General features: G+C 40.9%; 1 protein-coding gene across 1 annotated transcript in view; it reads right to left on the bottom strand.

Moving 5' to 3' along the window:
- LOC309653168 (tRNA (uracil-5-)-methyltransferase homolog B-like) overlaps positions 1–17426 on the bottom strand; it is a 127299-nt gene that overhangs the window by 93519 nt on the left and 16354 nt on the right. Inside the window, exons 9-14 of the mRNA XM_082447550.1 lie at positions 5777–5923; positions 4507–4601; positions 4028–4242; positions 3756–3857; positions 2286–2405; positions 1960–2059 (exon numbers count right to left, since the gene is read on the bottom strand). Of these exons, the coding sequence (XP_082303676.1) occupies positions 1960–2059; positions 2286–2405; positions 3756–3857; positions 4028–4242; positions 4507–4601; positions 5777–5923 (779 nt within the window). The remainder of the gene's footprint in view (positions 1–1959; positions 2060–2285; positions 2406–3755; positions 3858–4027; positions 4243–4506; positions 4602–5776; positions 5924–17426) is intronic.

Below are 17426 nucleotides of genomic sequence, written 5' to 3' on the forward strand. Positions count from 1 at the left end.
CCATTTTGAATTCATTTCTGTGTATGGTGTAACGAAGGAAGTTTTGTTTTATGTAGCCAAATTTAACAACCTTTTATTATATGTCTTCTGAATTTTCATAGTTAGAAAGGGCTTCTGCACTCCAAGATCATGAAAAAAATTCTCTGATTTCCTAGGGTACATTTATGATTTCCCCCGTTTACACTTAAATCTCTTAACTCTTCTGCAATTTATCCTGGTCTGCAGCATGAGATATAGATCCAACCTTTTTTTTTTTTTTGCCTTAGCTACCCAGTTGTCCACCACCATCTATTAAATAGTTCATTTGTTCCCCATTGATTTGAGATGCCACCTTCATAATATGTATACAAAAACATTTTTAAACTGTAAAATGAAAATAAAAATAAAGGACAACTGGAAGAGTATGCAGGAAACGATAAGGAAGTAAGTGTGAAAATATATGGGCCTCATGATTTTATTTTGGGTAGAAGAAGCTCTTTGACAACTTTCTCAATTTTTTCCCATGGGTACTGGTGTGTTTAGGTTTACTGTAGCTTCTAGAGTTAATATTAGCCATTTGCAGTCTTCTGGGAAATCTCCCATTTCATCTAGGTTTTCAAACGTATTAGGAAGGAGTTATACAAAGTACTTTCTTATATTTTTAAAAATGTCTTCATATCTATAGTTATGCTCCTTTTTCTCATTTAAGACTTTATATTCTTGATTAGGTTTACTTATCTATTTTATTTTCTTCTTCCAATAACACCTTCTGGTTTATTTGTTGAGTCTATAGGTTTTTTGGTTTTTTTTTTTTTATTGGGGTGTAGTTGTTTTACAATGTTAGTTTCTACTGTACAGCAAAGTGGAGTTTCCTGTGCTATACAGCAGGTTCTTATTAGTTATCTATTTTATACATATTAGTGTATATATGTCAATCCCAATCTCCCAATTCATCCCCCCACCGACTTCCACCCATTGGTGTCCATACGTTTGTTCTCTATTTCTGTGTCTCTATTTCTGCCTTGCCTTTGTAGTCCATTAATTTCTGGATTTTTAAAATGTTATTTATTTCTTCCTTCAGTTTTCGTGAGCTTTATTGTTCTTCTAGCTCACTGACTTGAAAGCTCAATTTATTTCCTTCTAATTCTCACTTGTTTCATCTAGGTATTTCATCTGTACTTTATTTATTAATTTATTTATTTTGGCTGTGCCACGCAGCTTGTGGGATCTTAATTCCCGGACCAGGGCTTGAACCCAGGCCCTCGGCAGTGAAAGTGCAGAGTCCTAACCACTGGACCGCCAGGGAATTCCCTCATCTGTACTTTATACCCACCTATGTTGTTCGAATATTACAAAGAAATTGTGTTACTTATGTAAAAAACAGAGAGAGATTACAAGAAGAAAACATTTCAAAAATCAAAATAATTGACCAGGGCTAGAACTGGGAGTGAAGCAGAAGGCATTCCCCATGGGTGCACAATTTAAGAGGGTGCCAAAAACTCAGTAATCAAGACAAATGATATCTTGATGTAATAATTTGGAAAATCAAATTGTAAAATTATGGTTGGCAGGCTGGCTGCCTGCTTTTATAAATACAGTTTTATTGGAACTAGGGCCAGGACTAGAGTAAGGTGACCGAGGCGTGGCTTAGCAAGTACAGAAGTGGATCTCACTTTTTTAAGAAACTTAATATTTTGTTCACAGATATTCTGGACAATTTAATTTTTGAAAATACTGCATTAAAAATGCATCTTGATTACTAAGATTTGGGGCATCCTCTTAAATTTTGTATACCTGATGTGGGTTGCTTTATTTGCCTCATCCAAGACCTGGCCCTATAATTGACTCTTGATGACAGTATAATGACTTTTTTCTTTCTTTACACTTTGTACACTTTCCAAATTCTGCACAATAAGCATAACAATAAGGATTACTTTGACCATCAGGAAAACATAATTTAAAAACAAAGTCAAGACTCACTCAATGATGTTCCTTGTGGTTTCACCATGGGGCTTGCAGGAAACAAAAACTAGTATGCGGATGGCCCCGCAGTTTCGAATGGCTTGAACCACCTGGTAATCTAAAGGAAGAAACACATTGCTATTAATATAATTAAACTATCATGGTCCAGGTTATCACAAACTTGCAACTGGCTGGCACATAGGACTGGTTAGGAATAGAGAAGCAGGTTCAGAGCCAGCTCACTGAGAGCAGCCTTAACATGGTGTAGAAATGAGAGACCAAAGCTGGTGGACATCATGGGAATACCTAACTAGCTCTGTAGCAGGAAAGCTAGTCATCCTTACGCAGTCCCGCCCGGGCTGGGTTCACTACAGCAACAATTAACTGCCCATCTTCCTTTGACTTCAGTAGCTGTGGCAAAATCTTCTCTGCTCGACCGGTGTGGAATTCACAGTTGGTGATGCCTGCAAAAGAGAGGCCCACATGCCATAACTCAAAATGCAAGCCAAGCAGTTGGGGGTGGGGAGCTTCAGCTTTATAGAAACGTACAGAAAGCAGGGAGGGCTCTGCCATCTTCCCTTTGGATCTAACATACTTCTGCATAACAATGAAAGAAATGCTTTTGGACCTGCTTCATTTTTTCCAATGCGCTTTCCCTTGCAATATCTCTGTAGGCCTTTCAGCTTGAGAGACTAGATGTGTTATTTTACAACTTAGTGACTCACACAGCACATAAGGACCTATACCAAGAAGAGAACCTTGACTATAACTCAAGTGCTCCTTCTGCTATATTGGAGGCTTTCACATGGAGCCTCAGGAGCTGTCTAGAGGTGAGGTAGAGGGGAAAGAAAATCTTTTTTCTATGTTGCAGTTTGGCCTAAGACTTTGTTCAAAGAAAAGGTCCTTTTGCTAAAAATAGTTTGAAACCTACTGTATTGTTATGATGCCTCATGAGTCTAATGTCAAGAAGGCTCTTCTATATTATTCAAAGTTTTTCCAAGTTCCCTTCCTATCAGCTAGGCTTATTCCTTCCCTTAGGCTTTTTCTGGATAGAAAAAAAAAAAGATTAGGGAGGGATAAATTAGGAGTTTGGGATTAACATATACACACTACTATATATAAAATAGGTAACCAACAAGGACCTACTGTATAACACAGGGAACTCTACTCAATATTTTGTAATAACCTATAAGGGAAAATAATTTTTTTAATGAATTTATTTATTTATTTTTGGCTGTGTTGGGTCCCTGTTGCTGTGCACGGGCCCCCTCTAGCTGCGGTGAGTGGGGGCCACTCCTCGCCGCGGTGCGCGGGCCTCTCATTGCTGTGGCCTCTCCCATTGCGGAGCACAGGCTTCAGTAGTTGTGGCTTGCGGACTCTAGAGCGCAGGCTCAGCAGTTGTGGCGCATGGGCCCAGCTGCTCCGCGGCATGTGGGATCCTCCCGGACCAGGGCCTGAACCCGTGACCCCTGCATTGGCAGGAGGATTCTCAACCACTGTGCCACCAGGGAAGCCCAGGGAAAATAATTTGAAAAAGTACATATACATATATATATATGCATATAACTGAATCACTTTGCTGTATACCTGAAACTAACAGAACATTGAAATCAACTATACTTCATTTTTTTTAAAAAAAAAAAAAAAAGGGGGACCTCTTTTAGAAAGTCATCAGGATCCAACTCTGAGCACTCCAGAACACCTTCCCTTCCTCCCCAGTTGTGGATACAGTAGATGTCCTTTCCCACAGAACCGTTCCCACAGTACAGGACAACTACAGCTCTTAATTTCTCCCCAGAATGTGAGCAGTGTACCATTGAAAGCTGCAGTCCACCTGGCATCCTCTACCGCTTGCTCCATCAACTCAATCCCAAGGACCTGGGAGGTATACTGAGCCAGAGAGAGGCCGATCACACCTGGGGAAGTAGGAGAGAATAAGAGGAGGGTATTTTAGGGTATTACCAATGAGGTTATGCCTGCACCACTACCACCACCTCCCCACCCCGGCTGCAAGGGCCCTGGGTGCTGCGTGGATGGTGTTGGGGAGATAAGCTGCATGTTGATTCTGCCCTGGGCTGCCACTTGCCAGTTACACAGCAGATGTCAAGGAGGATGGTGTTAGAGTTCACTCCACTCAGCTCCCCGACAGTCCGATACAGCATCTCTGCACCAGCCGTGTTAACCTGGAAAAAGGCATCTGGAGAGATGTGGATCTTCAACCCCAGGAGATCTTCAAAGATGTGGGGCTCCCCAAATAGGAGCTGGTAGGGGGACTGCTGATGGCTGCAACGGGTCATAGTGCTAGAAAAGAATAAAAGAAGAAAGCACCTTGGAATGGCAGGCCAACCTATGTCTAGTGGTTGGTTGGAGAGGGAGGCCCCAGCATCTCAGCTAGGAGACAAAGCCTCCATGGCATGGCCCTGAGAGCTCTGGAGTAGTTCCCCTCTCAGGGGATGGAGGTACATGCAAACACTTGGCCATCAGCAGCGCTGCCTCAGTAATCCACAACCCAGACTATGGCAAGCCATCAGACTCCGGCTTGCTGTTGGGCTGTCCCAGGTTTACCTTTCCTGGAAGTAAAGTGATGTCAAGTCACAGACTGCTCCTGACCCTTTGGTGAAAAACTTCTTTACAGTCTCCTTCTCAACACAGAGCTCCTCCTGCCCAGACCACAAAATCAGGAGTCAAGCAAAAACCCATCTCTGACAAATTTTCTCTCCAAGCTCTATGGTAATCAGCCCTGCAGTAGTCAGACAAGAAGGCACATTACTCAAATCCTATTATAGATAACACTTAAAGCAATGTTCTGTAGGACCAAAAAGAAAGCTATTTTCACATCTCAGCAGAAGCACTGCTTTGCTTATTGGCTTTTGACAAATGCTATACAATAGACATGGCACTTTCTCTGGTTTGAGCCTCTTTAATAGTTCTCTAAAGAAAGTGTGAGAGTTATTCTTGTTGTAACCTAGGAGCTAAACTAAGCTTTTGTTCCATCACGAACAAGCAATAGCCTTTCAATTCCTTTCATACTTCTCTACTTCAAATATCCCATCCACCCATCCAAATACCACCTCAGAAGACACGCGTCCTAAGAGAAAGGAAAGAAAGGGCACGGAACAGAATGAGCATGGTAACTAAATCCTTTCTTCGAGTTCTGAATGTTTTAAAATTCTTACGTCACTACAGAGAGCCCTGTCCATTAGCTTGACACAAGGACATATGACAATAAACTATGTTGGAGCTATAGAGTTAAAAGGCCAGGAGTCAATGACCTGGGTTCAAGCCCTAGCTTTGCTATTTACTAGCTCTTTAACCTTGGGTACCTCTATGCCTCCATTTGCTCAGCTGTGAAATGAAGGGAACAATACCTCTCCCTCTCCAGCCTACTTCACAAGTTGCTTGAGATGATCACATAAGTATTAGAATATTTTGATACAGGCATGTTTGAAAGCTCTAAGTGTATTACAAATGTAAAAGTATTATGTGGATTATGAAATTCTGACCATAATCTAGTCTCTGTTAAATTGGCTTCTGGAATCAGCAGAACACCTAATAAGTTCCGTGGGCAAAGTTCTTGTGAAAATCCTCAGGAGTCCTCACATGATAATTAACTTGGTAACCTAGCCTCAGTCTCTTTGGTTTCATTATGCCAGCAGCATAGTTAACAGGATTCTTGCCATCTCCTCCTCATCATCCCCAACCCTTCTTTCCAACCCATACACTCCATGGATGCGTTGCTTCTGCTATCTGCCCTGAAACCTCCAAATACCAACTGCAGCATATTGATAGTAAGGGTTGCTATAGAAGCTGCTCCTTATCATCCTTTGAGTCTCACCTGCCTTAATTCCTGGGGATGGAAAGTGATGATGGCCATTGTGTGCCCTTGGCTATTGGTGTGGGCTATGCGCTCACGCCAGTACCCACCTTCAGGAAACAGAAGGCAGGGCTCCAATGGGGACTGTTGAAGGAATACTTCGTAGTACTAGGAAGAAAACAGTACTATTACACAGGCAAAACTAACAAAGTTTGACAGCTCATTATTCATGCTGAGCGACTGTTATGGGCTGAAGTGTATCCCCCCCACACACACAAATTCATATGTTGAACCCTCAGTACCTCAGAATGTGACCAGATTTGGAGATGAGGTCTTTAAAGATGTGTTTAAGTTAAAATGAGGCCATTAGGGTGGGTCCGAATGCTGTGGTTTCAGTCGGCCAGGCTGCCACCCCAGTGGGCCCACCACACCAGTGGGCCTGGAGGACAGTATCAACCCATAGAGGATTATTCTCGAGCCTTAAAATTTAGTGGAATTTGCCCTGCTAGGTTTCAGATTTGCTTGGGACCCATGACCCCTTTCTTCTTTCTGATTTGTTCCTTTTGGAATGGGAATGTCTATCCTATGCCTGTCCTACGACTGTATTTGGGAAGCAGATAATCTGTCCAGCTTCACTGGTTCACAGCTAATTCTGTCTTAGGATGAATTATACCTTGACTGATACCTCTCATCCACACTTCATTTAGATGAGATTTAGGACTTAGAGTTGATGCTGGAATGTGTTAAGAATTTTGGGCTGTTGGAATGGGGGTGAATGTATTTTGCATGTGAGAAGAACATGAATTTTGGGGGTCCAGAGAAGAGTGTTATGGGCTGAACTGCATCCCCCTAGGATTCATACATTGAAGTCCTAACCCCTAGTACCTCAAAATGTGACTGTGTTTGGAAATAGGGCTTTTAAATAGGTGATTAGTTAAAATGAGGCAGTTAAGGTGGGCTCTAATCCAATCTGACTGTTGTCCTTATACGAAGAGGAAATTTGGATACACAGAAACATCAGGGATGCACACATGCACAGAGGAAAGCCCACGTGAGGACACAGCAGAAAGGCAGCCATCTGCAAGCCAAGGAGAGAGGCCTCCGAAGAAACCAAACCTGCTGACACCCTGATCTTGGACTTCCAGCCTCCGGGACTGTGAGAAAATAAGTTTATGTTGTTTAAGCCACCCAGTCTGTGGGATTTTGTTATAGCAGTCCTAGCAAACTAATGCAGTGATATAAGAAACATGATCACTGCCCTGCAACCTTACTGAGGGATCCTATCCATGATAGCCCAAAAAGTATGCTCCATGAAGGCTCAGAGTTGTATCCTGAGTCTAGCACATAACCAGTGCTCAATAATTACTACTGAAAGAAGGCATGAAAGAACAGCAAAGGTATCTGTATGAAGAATCTCAGCTTATTGTGTACACAATGTGGAATACAATAATCATCCAATTCTGTGAATTCCTCCTGGCAGCAATTCCTAATATACTACTAAGCTGCTATAATTCCATTCTTACTTATAACTTCCTGATGTAAGCCCATTGTTTCTATATTTCTTCATATAACCAGGTGCCAACTAGCTTAGTTGGATCCTTCATCTTCCCCTGGTAAACACAGGTCAAAAGCAATCCTGATTCAGTGTTGAGATATCAAAAATCCCTACAGCCAAACTTCAAACACAAGCCAGTTGCTGCCACAACAGGACACACTATCTGATTTACTACGTCCTCTTGTTTTCATAATGCATGGGCTCTGGATCCACTGTATTTTCACACAAACCCAAAATAGTGCATGGAAGGGAGAGTTACACCAAAAAACAGTGCCACTTGAGAGGGTAAAAATCAGTTAAGGGTGCACTTGACCACTTCTGCTATAATTTCATATAAATGCAACATAAGATGCTTAACTATAAAGAACATATTTTTTCAAATTTTTTTTTCCAAATTTTGAAGTTGGTGATTTAAAGAAAGACTGGTTCAACTGTCGTTTACTTGCTGGTTGGAAAGGAATGTTTTCTGGAAGAAGATTCAAATGTCTTTGAGGTCCTAGAAGGATAGGAACTGAAAAACTGAGTCTGACCTGGAAGATAATGGGTAAGTAAATATGAAGTACAGCTTCTCCACTGTATGATCCAAGGCTTTGGTTTCTTCATTTATAAAATAGAGCCTGAAACTCCTATTCTTACATGGGAATGCCTAAGCATCATATTGCAATATACAGTTGACCCTTGAACAACATGGGTTTGAACTGTGTGGGTCCACTTACATGCGGATTTTTTTCAATAAATACATACTACCTTACTACACAATCTGCGGTTGGTTGAATCTGGGGTTGGTTGAACTCGAGACATGGAACCGCAGATATGGGAAAACCAAGGATATGGAGGGCCAGCTACAGAGTTATAGGTGCATTTTCAACGGTGCAGAGGGTCAGCGCCCCAATCCCCGTGTTGTTCAAGGGTCAACTGTATAAATGTATCAAATCAACACACTGTACACCCTAAACTTACACAATGTTGCATGTCAATTATACCTCAATAAAATAAAATTTTTAAAAAGAGTAAAAGGGCCTTCTGGTTAAAATAACAGACTATTCCTCTTAAAAATCCTACTAAAATGAAATAAAGGAATAAAAAAGACATAAACGTATTTAAACTCATCATTCCCATCAATACACAAGCATGTTCTTCTAACTCTCCCACCTTTAAAAAGAAAAGTAACCTTCTCAAACCCACTTTCCCCTCCAGCCACTGTTCCATTTCTCCGCTCCTCTTTGTAGCAAAGCTCCTCAAAAGAACTGTCTATATTCACTGCCTCCCATTACTCTCCTTCTATTCACCCACTCAAATCAGGTCCCCACCACTCCACCTAAACAGCTCCCATTATGGTCACCAACGACCTCCATGTCATGCAGTTCAAAGGTCAATTCACACTCCTCATCTTACTTGACCTACCAGCAGCACTGGCACAGCTGATGAGCCCCTCCTCCTCAGTTCACTGTCTTCACTAGGCTTTCAGGATCCCACACTCTCCCGGTTTCCTCTGACCTCACTAGCTGCCCCTTCTCAGTCACCTTTACTGGTTCCTCTTCTCCTCCCACACCTCTTAAAATGGGAATGCCCCTGGGCTCAGTCCATGTTCCTGTTCTCTTTCTATCTACTCTCACTCCCTTGGTCATCTCTTCCAGTCTCATGATTTTAAATAACATCTACATGTTAACAACTCCAAGATTTCTAATTCTTGAACCTCATCCTAATAGATCCAACTACCTATTTAACATACCCACTCAGATGCCTAATAGGTATCTCAATGCAACATGTCCAAAATTGAGCTACTAACCTCCCCCTGCTCAAATCTGCTCTGCCACAGCTTTTTCCATTTCCGTAGTTAGTAACTCCATTGTTCCACTTTCTCCTCCCAAAAACCTAGAGCCATTTTTCACTCCTCTCTTTCTCTTATACCTTCACTCAATCAATCAAGAAATCCTGCGGTTCTGTCTTCAAGATATATCCACCTCCACTGCTGCTCCCACTGGGCTATATCATCTCACATCTGGATTATCACATGAGCCTCCTAACTAGTCTCTCCCTGCTTCTACCTTTCCCTACAACAATCCATACACAATACAATAGCCAGAGTGATCCTGTTTAAAACCTAAATCATATCATGAGATGCCCCCCCAATCAAAACCTCCAATAGCTCAGAATAAAAGCCAAAGTCCCAACAATGACCTCTGAGGCACTACATGATCTGGTCCCCATTAACTATCCTACCTCTTCTCCTATTACTCTTCTGGGTCTACCTTCAGTTCCTCCAGAAAGCATGCCATACTCCTTCCTTAGGGCCTTTGCCATGACTGTTCTCTTTGCCTAGAATGCTCTTCCCTCAGACCTCCACATGGCTGACACCCTCATTTCCTTTAAGTCTTAATTCTAAAGTTTCTCAACCTTGGCACTATTGTCAATTCTGTGTCGTGGGGGGCTGTCCTGTGCACTGCAGGATGTTTAACAGCATCCTTGGCCTCTACTCACTAGACAGATACCAGTAGCACCGTCCAACCATCCCCCAGTGGTAACAACCAAAAATGTCTCCAACATTGCTAAATGTCCCCTGTGGGGCAAAACTAATCCCAGTTGAGAACTACTGCTTTATTCAGATATCACCTTCTCAATGAAGCCTAACTTGATCCCATTTAAAATTACAACCCGCATTTCCCCCAAACTTATGACTTCTCATCCTCCTTATCCTGCTGCATTTTTCCCATGGCATTTGTCTTAGTCTGTTTGCACTGCTAAAACAAAAATACGATAAACTGGGTGACTTATAAACAACAAAAATTCCTCAGTTCTGGAGACTGGGAAATCCAAAATCAAGGTTCCGGCAGATTCAGTGTCTGGTGACAGCTTCCTCAATGACAGCTGCTGTCTTTTCACTGGAACCTCACACGGCAGAATGGACAAGCTAGGGGCTTCCCCGGTGGTGCAGTGGTTAAGAATCTGCCTGCCAGTGCAGGGGAGACGGGTTTGAGCCCCAGTCCGGGAAGATCCCACATGCCGTGGAGCAACTAAGCCCGTGCACCACAACTACTGAGCCTGCACTCAAGAGTCCATGAGCCACAACTACTGAGCCCACATGCCACAACTACTGAAGCCTGCGTGCCTAGAGCCCGTGCTCTGCAACAAGAGAAGCCACCACAATGAGAAGCCCACGCACCGCAAGGAAGAGTAGCCCCCGCTCACCACAACTACAGAAAGCCCGTGCACAGCAACGACGACCCAACACAGCCAAAAAAATTAAAAAAAACAAACAAACAAATAAATAAAAAGAATGGACAAGCTAGTTCTCTGGGGCCTCTTTTATAAGGGCACTAATCCTAATCATGAGGCCTCCACTCTCATGACCTAAGCACCGCCCAAAGGCCCCAACCTCTTAATACTATTACCTTGGGGGTTAGGATTTCAACATATGAAATTTGGAGGGACAGAAACATTCGGACCAGCACTGCACTTATCACCTTCTAACATATTATATAATTTACTTTATTATGTTTTTTTAAAAAATCTGTCTCCCCCCACTAAAATATAAGTTCCACAAGGGAAGGGATATTTTCTTCATTATTGTATCCTAAGCACCTAGAATAGTGCCTGGCACTTGTAGGTACTCAATTGTACTTGTTGAATGAATAAATGAAAGAAAGAACAGAGATAATGGGAGAGAGGACAACAAGAGTAAACCAGATAGAAGACTGGAATGGCAACTGACTTAGCAAGATGAAGGAAGCTACATCCGGATTGCCTACAAAGGGGGATCTGATGAGAGGTAAGGCTTATCTGCTCCACACAAGCCTGGAAAGGCTCAAACTTGAAGTGCAAGGAGGCAGAGATGGGATAAGGTACAGGGCTAAAAACAGGGTTTGGCTGAAAGTCTGGACATAAAACTGGTAAACAACCTCATCCTACAAAAAACCTCTATCCTTCTGTAGCAGGAGGTTGGGGATTTTTTTTTTTCCTTAGGAGAAAATGAACACACAAATACCAGGTAATACCAGGCGGAGTGGTGGCAGAGGGGTGGAAACAGGAAGATTCAATGTAAATTCTCTCAAGAAACCGAATAGTCCCAAAGTAATGACCTCCCAAGAGAGAGACATGGGCCCCCACCCACAAGCACCAGCAGTGAAGCCAAGAATCAACAAACCACTCAAGCTGAATTGCCAATCAATTTAAAGCCTCATGCTTAAACATGAACAGTCAGGCAACTACCACCAGCTATTTGATTAAAGCCTTCATTGCAAAAGACAATACCCAAAACAAACAGGAAAAAAAAATCCCTGAAGGAAGCAGATAATTCAAAAAACAGGAAAAAAAAAGGCAAAAGCAAGATTTAAAAATATATATATATGAGATATATATATATGTGTATATATATATATATATATATATATATTACATTACTAAAAAAAGAAGATGCTGTACAAAAGGAACAATCAGAGAACAAGCAAAAGCTTTTGAAAATTAAAAGGTGGTAGAAAAAAAGTCAATAAAAATGTTGGGGGCTTCCCTGGTGGCGCAGTGGTTAAGAATCTGCCTGCCAATGCAGGGGACACGGGTTCGAGCCCTGGTCTGGGAAGATCCCACATGCCGCGGAGCAACTAAGCCCGTGAGCCACAACTACTGAGCATGCGCGTCTGGAGCCTGTGCTCCACAACAAGAGAGGCCGTGATAGTGAGAGGCCCGCGCACCGCGATGAAGAGTGGCCCCCACTTGCCGCAACTAGAGAAAGCCCTCGCACAGAAACGAAGACCCAACACAGCCATAAATAAATAAATTAAAAAAAAACAAAAACAAAACAAAACAAAACAAAAAAATGTTGGCATTTATTTCAAGAAAATTTCACAAAAAGAAGAACAAAAGGGAAAAGAGATGGAAAATAGAAGAGGAATGAGTAGCAGATTACAGAATCAATTCATGAAGTCCAAAATCCAAATAATAGGAGGTATAGAGAGAACATAGAAAATGAGAGGAAGTAAAGAAATAATACATCACACCAGTCAGAATGGCCATCATCAAAAAGTCTACAAATACTATATATAAAATAGATAACTAATGAGAATGTACTGTATTGCACAGGGAACTTTACTCAATGCTCTGTGGTAACCTAAACGGGAAGGAAATCTAAAAAAGAGTGGCTATATATATATATGTGTAACTGAATCACTTTGCTGTATAGCAAAAACTAATACAACATTGTAAAGCAACTATACTCCAATTTTTAAAAAAGTCTACAAATAATAAATGGCAGAGAGGGTGTGGAGAAAAGGGAACCCTCCTACAGTGTCAGTGGGAATGTAAATTGGTGCAGCCACTATGGAGAACAGTATGGAGGTTCCTTAAAAGACTAAAAATAGAGTTGCCATATGATCCAGCAATCCCACTCCTGGGCAGATATCTGGAGAAAACTCTAATTCGAAAAGATACATGCACCCCAATATTCATAGGAGCACTATTTACAATAGCCAAGACATGGAAGCAACCTAAATGTCCATCAACAGAGGAATGGATAAAGAAGATGTGGTACATATATACAGTGAAATATTACTCAGCCATAAAAAGAATGAAATAATGCCATTTGCAGTAACCCATAGATGGGCCTAGAGATTATCATACTAAGTGAAGTAAGTCAGACAGAGAAAGATAAATATCATATGATATCACTTATACGTGGAATCTAAAAAAATGATACAAATGAACTTATTTACAAAACAGAGGGCTTCCCTGGTGGCGCAGTGGTTAAGAATCTGCCTGCCAATGCAAGAGACATGGGTTCGAGCCCTGGACTGGGAAGATCCCACATCCTGCAGAGCAACTAAGCCCGTGCACCACAACTACTGTGCCTGAGCTCTAGAGCCCGCAAACCACAATTACTGAGCCCATGTGCCACAACTACTGAAGCCTGAGTGCCTAGAGCCCATGCTCCACAACAAGAGAAGCCACGACAATGAGAAGCCCGCACACCGCAACAAAGAGTAGCCCCCGCTCACCGCAACTAGAGAGAGCCCGCGCGCAGCAAAGAAGACCCAATGCAGTCAGCCATACATACATACATAAATAAAACAGAAACAGACTCACAGATATAGAAACAAACTTATGGTTACCAAAGGGGAAGGGGCAGGGGAGGGATAAATTAGGATTTTGGGATTAACATATATACACTACTATATATAAAATAGAGAAACAACAAGGATCTACTGTATGACACTGGGAAGTATATTCAACATCTTATAATAACCTATAATGGAAAAGAATCTGATAAAGAATATATATATATATATAACTGAATCAGTTTGTCGTACACCTGAAACTAACACAACATTGTAAATCAACTATACTTCAATAAAAGAAATAAAAATAGGGAATTCCCTGGTGGTCCAGTGGTAAGGACTTGGTGCTTTCACTGCAGGGGTCCGGGTTCAGTCCCTGGTTGGGGAACTAAGATCCCACAAGCCACGTGGCATGGCCAAAAATATAAAAATAAAAAATAAAGGGCTTCCCTGGTGGTGCAGTGGTTGAGAATCTGCCTGCTGATGCAGGGGACACGGGTTCAAGCCCTGGTCTGGGAAGATCCCACATGCCACGGAGCAACTAGGCCCGTGAGCCACAACTACTGAGCCTGCGCGTCTGGAGCTTGTGCTCTGCAACAAGAGAGGCCCCGACAGTGAGAGGCCCGTGCACCGCGATGAAGAGTGGCCCCCGCTCGCCGCAACTAGAGAAAGCCCTCACACAGAAACGAAGACCCAACACAGCCAAAAATAAATAAATTAATTAATTAATTTAAAAATAAATAAATAAATAAAATAATAATACAGGAAAATTTCCCATGTCTGAAAGTATTAGTTTCCAGCTTGACAAGGACTAGAAAGTGCCCATCACAACGAATGAAAGAAGGACCACATGGTCATGAAGTTTCACGGACAGAGATTCCCTAAAAGCTTCTAGAGAAAAAAAGAGGGGAGAGATTATCTACAAAGGAATAGGACTTAAAGTAGCATCCAGACTTACACAATATTAGTGGCCAGATGACAATGAAACCATGTCTTCAAATTTATAAAGGCAAATGATTCAAACCTAGAATTTGAAATCTAGAAATACTCTCAGTCATATGTCAGTAAAGAACTAAGACATTTATAGACATGCAAAGACTCAAAGTTTACTCCTAGGCACCCTTCCTCAGGAAGCTAATGGAGGTTGTATTCCAGCTAAATGAGGATGTAAACCAGAAAAAGGAAGACAGGGGATCTGAGAAACAGGGGGAAAGACAGAAGAACAGCAAAAGGAGTCCCAAGATAACAGCTAGGCAGAAGGCCTCAGGAGCCTAGGATGGAGACTCCAGAAAAAAGGTCTTCAGGGAAAATACTAAACTCAAGTTTTTGACCATATGGAGACTATTGATGAATGTTTGACAGAGCTCTTAGAGCACTCAGAAAAAAAATTAGCAATAGGTTCATAGAAAACTAAGCCAATGAGAAAATGAGGTAATTATTCAAGCCAATGAAAACTAAAAGTTGTAAAATCCATCATATTACATAGGATTAAGCAGTTATTTTTTTAAAAATGAAGCATATAGCAGAAACTAACACACTATTGTAAAGCAATTATACTCCAATAAAGATGTTAAAAAAATGATCAAGGGATCAATCCAAGAAGAAGATATAACAATTGTAAATATTAAAAAAAAATGAAGCACATTATTATGTGGAAAAAAAGGTACAGAACTGTGTCCATATTAAGCTACCTTTTAGCTAAGAAAAGGGGAGATACAAATATGTTTCCATTTTTAAAAATAAATAATAGTGAATAAAAATGTTACCCATAGAAGGAGGAAGAGAACTGGGCAGAGGGGACAGAAGTGAAAGCTAGACCTCTTTAAATACACCTTTATGGGACTTCCCTGGAGGTCCAGTGGTTAAGACTGCACTTCCACTGCAGGGGGGGCGGGTTCAATCCCTGGTCAGGGAACTAAGATCCTGCATGCGGCGCGGCCAAAAAACAAAACAAAAAGAAAATACACCTTTATTTTGTAGATATGACTTTGAAACCATGTAAATATCTTACAAAATTATAAAACAAAAATTTAATCAAAAGGAAAAAGAAGAATGAAGAAAAAAAAAGAATCCATGTATCATGTCAAGTTGGTGGTGTAACTACAAAGAGATGAATTCCTTCAGAGCCATAATAATTGGACAAAAAGAACTGGACAGAAATCTTGAGCTCTTTTCAGTAATCATTTGTTAGTAATAATACTAGTATTGTTGTTCTGAAATTATATGTAAAGAGTAGGATAGAATAAATAAGTACAGCTGACCCTTGAACAACACGGGTTTGAACTGCACAGGTCCACTTATATGAAGATTTTTTTCACTAAACGTGTACTACAGTACTACACGACACATGGCTGATTGAATCCACAGATGTGGAACCACAGATACGAAGTGGATTTTCGACTGCACGGGGGTTGGCGCCCTTAACCATGGCCTTGTTCAAGGGTCAACTGTAGGTATGCTAATGTTGTCAGGACTAAAGTTTTAATTGTAAGAGACAAGAGATAAAAATATAAAATCAAAGGATTTAAGTAAAAACTCTACAATTTTTAATTTGATTTGGACATATTACTGTGAACTCATATTTTCTTTTAAAAATACTTCCTAGCTCTGTCCACTAAAAAGGCCTTGAAATATGACCAACTCAGTATAAATAAGCACTCACCTAGCACCCTGCCATTTCCCACTAAAAGAGACAAGGATTCCTTAAAGAAACGGCTGATTCCAGCTCCCAGGCATAAAATGGACTAGATGTGCTAGAAATATCTTATCATTCCAGAACTATCACGGCCATCTAGGTCTCACAGCCAATTTAAAGAGGTTCCAACTGGCCAGAAATGGAGCAATTGGAGTACCAAAAAACCCCTAGTATCTGCAGTAGATTGAAACATATCAAGTATGTTAAAAATCTATGAGTTCCTAATGATACCAAAACAAACACATTTAACTGATCATCTTTTGAGGAAGGTGAAAGAACCAAGGATTTATCCTGCCTTTCCTGTAAGAGTACCTTAGAGTAACCAAAGGGTTGATAGGGAAAAGTTATTTCTAGAAGAATTCCAGCTAATATATGATAGATTTAGAACATAACTGCATTGCAACCCTCCTCTGAAATAAGAGATCTAGGCACTGACCACTAATGACAGCTAAACCACTAAGCGAAAAGCTGACAGGGAGCTTTTCAATGAGTGGATCAGACTGATGACACCAGAATCCACTGTTCAATGTTAACATCACCAAAAAAGAGAGCCCATTAGACATCTACATATAAAAACATTCTTGCCAAAAATCAAACCTGAATCTGATCAACACTCTAGATCTACCAGCTTAGAGGAAATACAGGGGATAGAGGAAGAACATTCAATGATATCAAGGGGATTCAATCAGCAAAATCCAGAATGGGAGACTCTCCAGAGGAAAACAAACCAGTTTCTTCAAAAAGTAAATTGCAGGGACAAAAAAATTAATAGGGAGGGGTACTTACAAATTAAGAGGCTAAAGAGACATGTTAATCAAATGCAATGTATATACCTTGTTTGAATCCTGATTTGAACAAGCCAACTATATCAATCAAGCTTTTTATGAGATAAAACAGTGCCAAATCTGAACATCTACTAGGTAGTTGATGATATTATGGGATAAATGTTTATTTGCAGGTGTGACAATGGTATGAAACTATGTTAAAAAATTAAGTCCTTTCTGTTAAAACTCATGCTGTGGTATTTATATCTTATATGATATAATGTCTGGAATTTGCCTCAAATAAATCCAAAGGGGCTGGTGGAAAGTGGGTGAGAGTACAGTGAAAGCAAGATGGGCCATGTGTTGATAGTTACTGAAGCTGGGTAATGGGTACTTGGGGTTTGTTATACCATTCTATACTTTTATACGTTTGTAATTTTCCACAACATAAAATGAAAGAAAAAAACCAGTACAATAAAGGAAACAAAATCTTAGTACATCTACTTGGCTCAGGAGTGAATATCTACAGTCATAACAATACAGATGCTAAATATCAGTGAGACCAGTTGCCTGGACTGGAGTGGTGATGATGGTGGTGGAAACAGAAAGA

This window comes from Balaenoptera physalus, assembly GCF_965194825.1.
Source record: "Balaenoptera physalus genome assembly, chromosome: X".
NCBI classification, from domain to species: domain Eukaryota; kingdom Metazoa; phylum Chordata; class Mammalia; order Artiodactyla; family Balaenopteridae; genus Balaenoptera; species Balaenoptera physalus.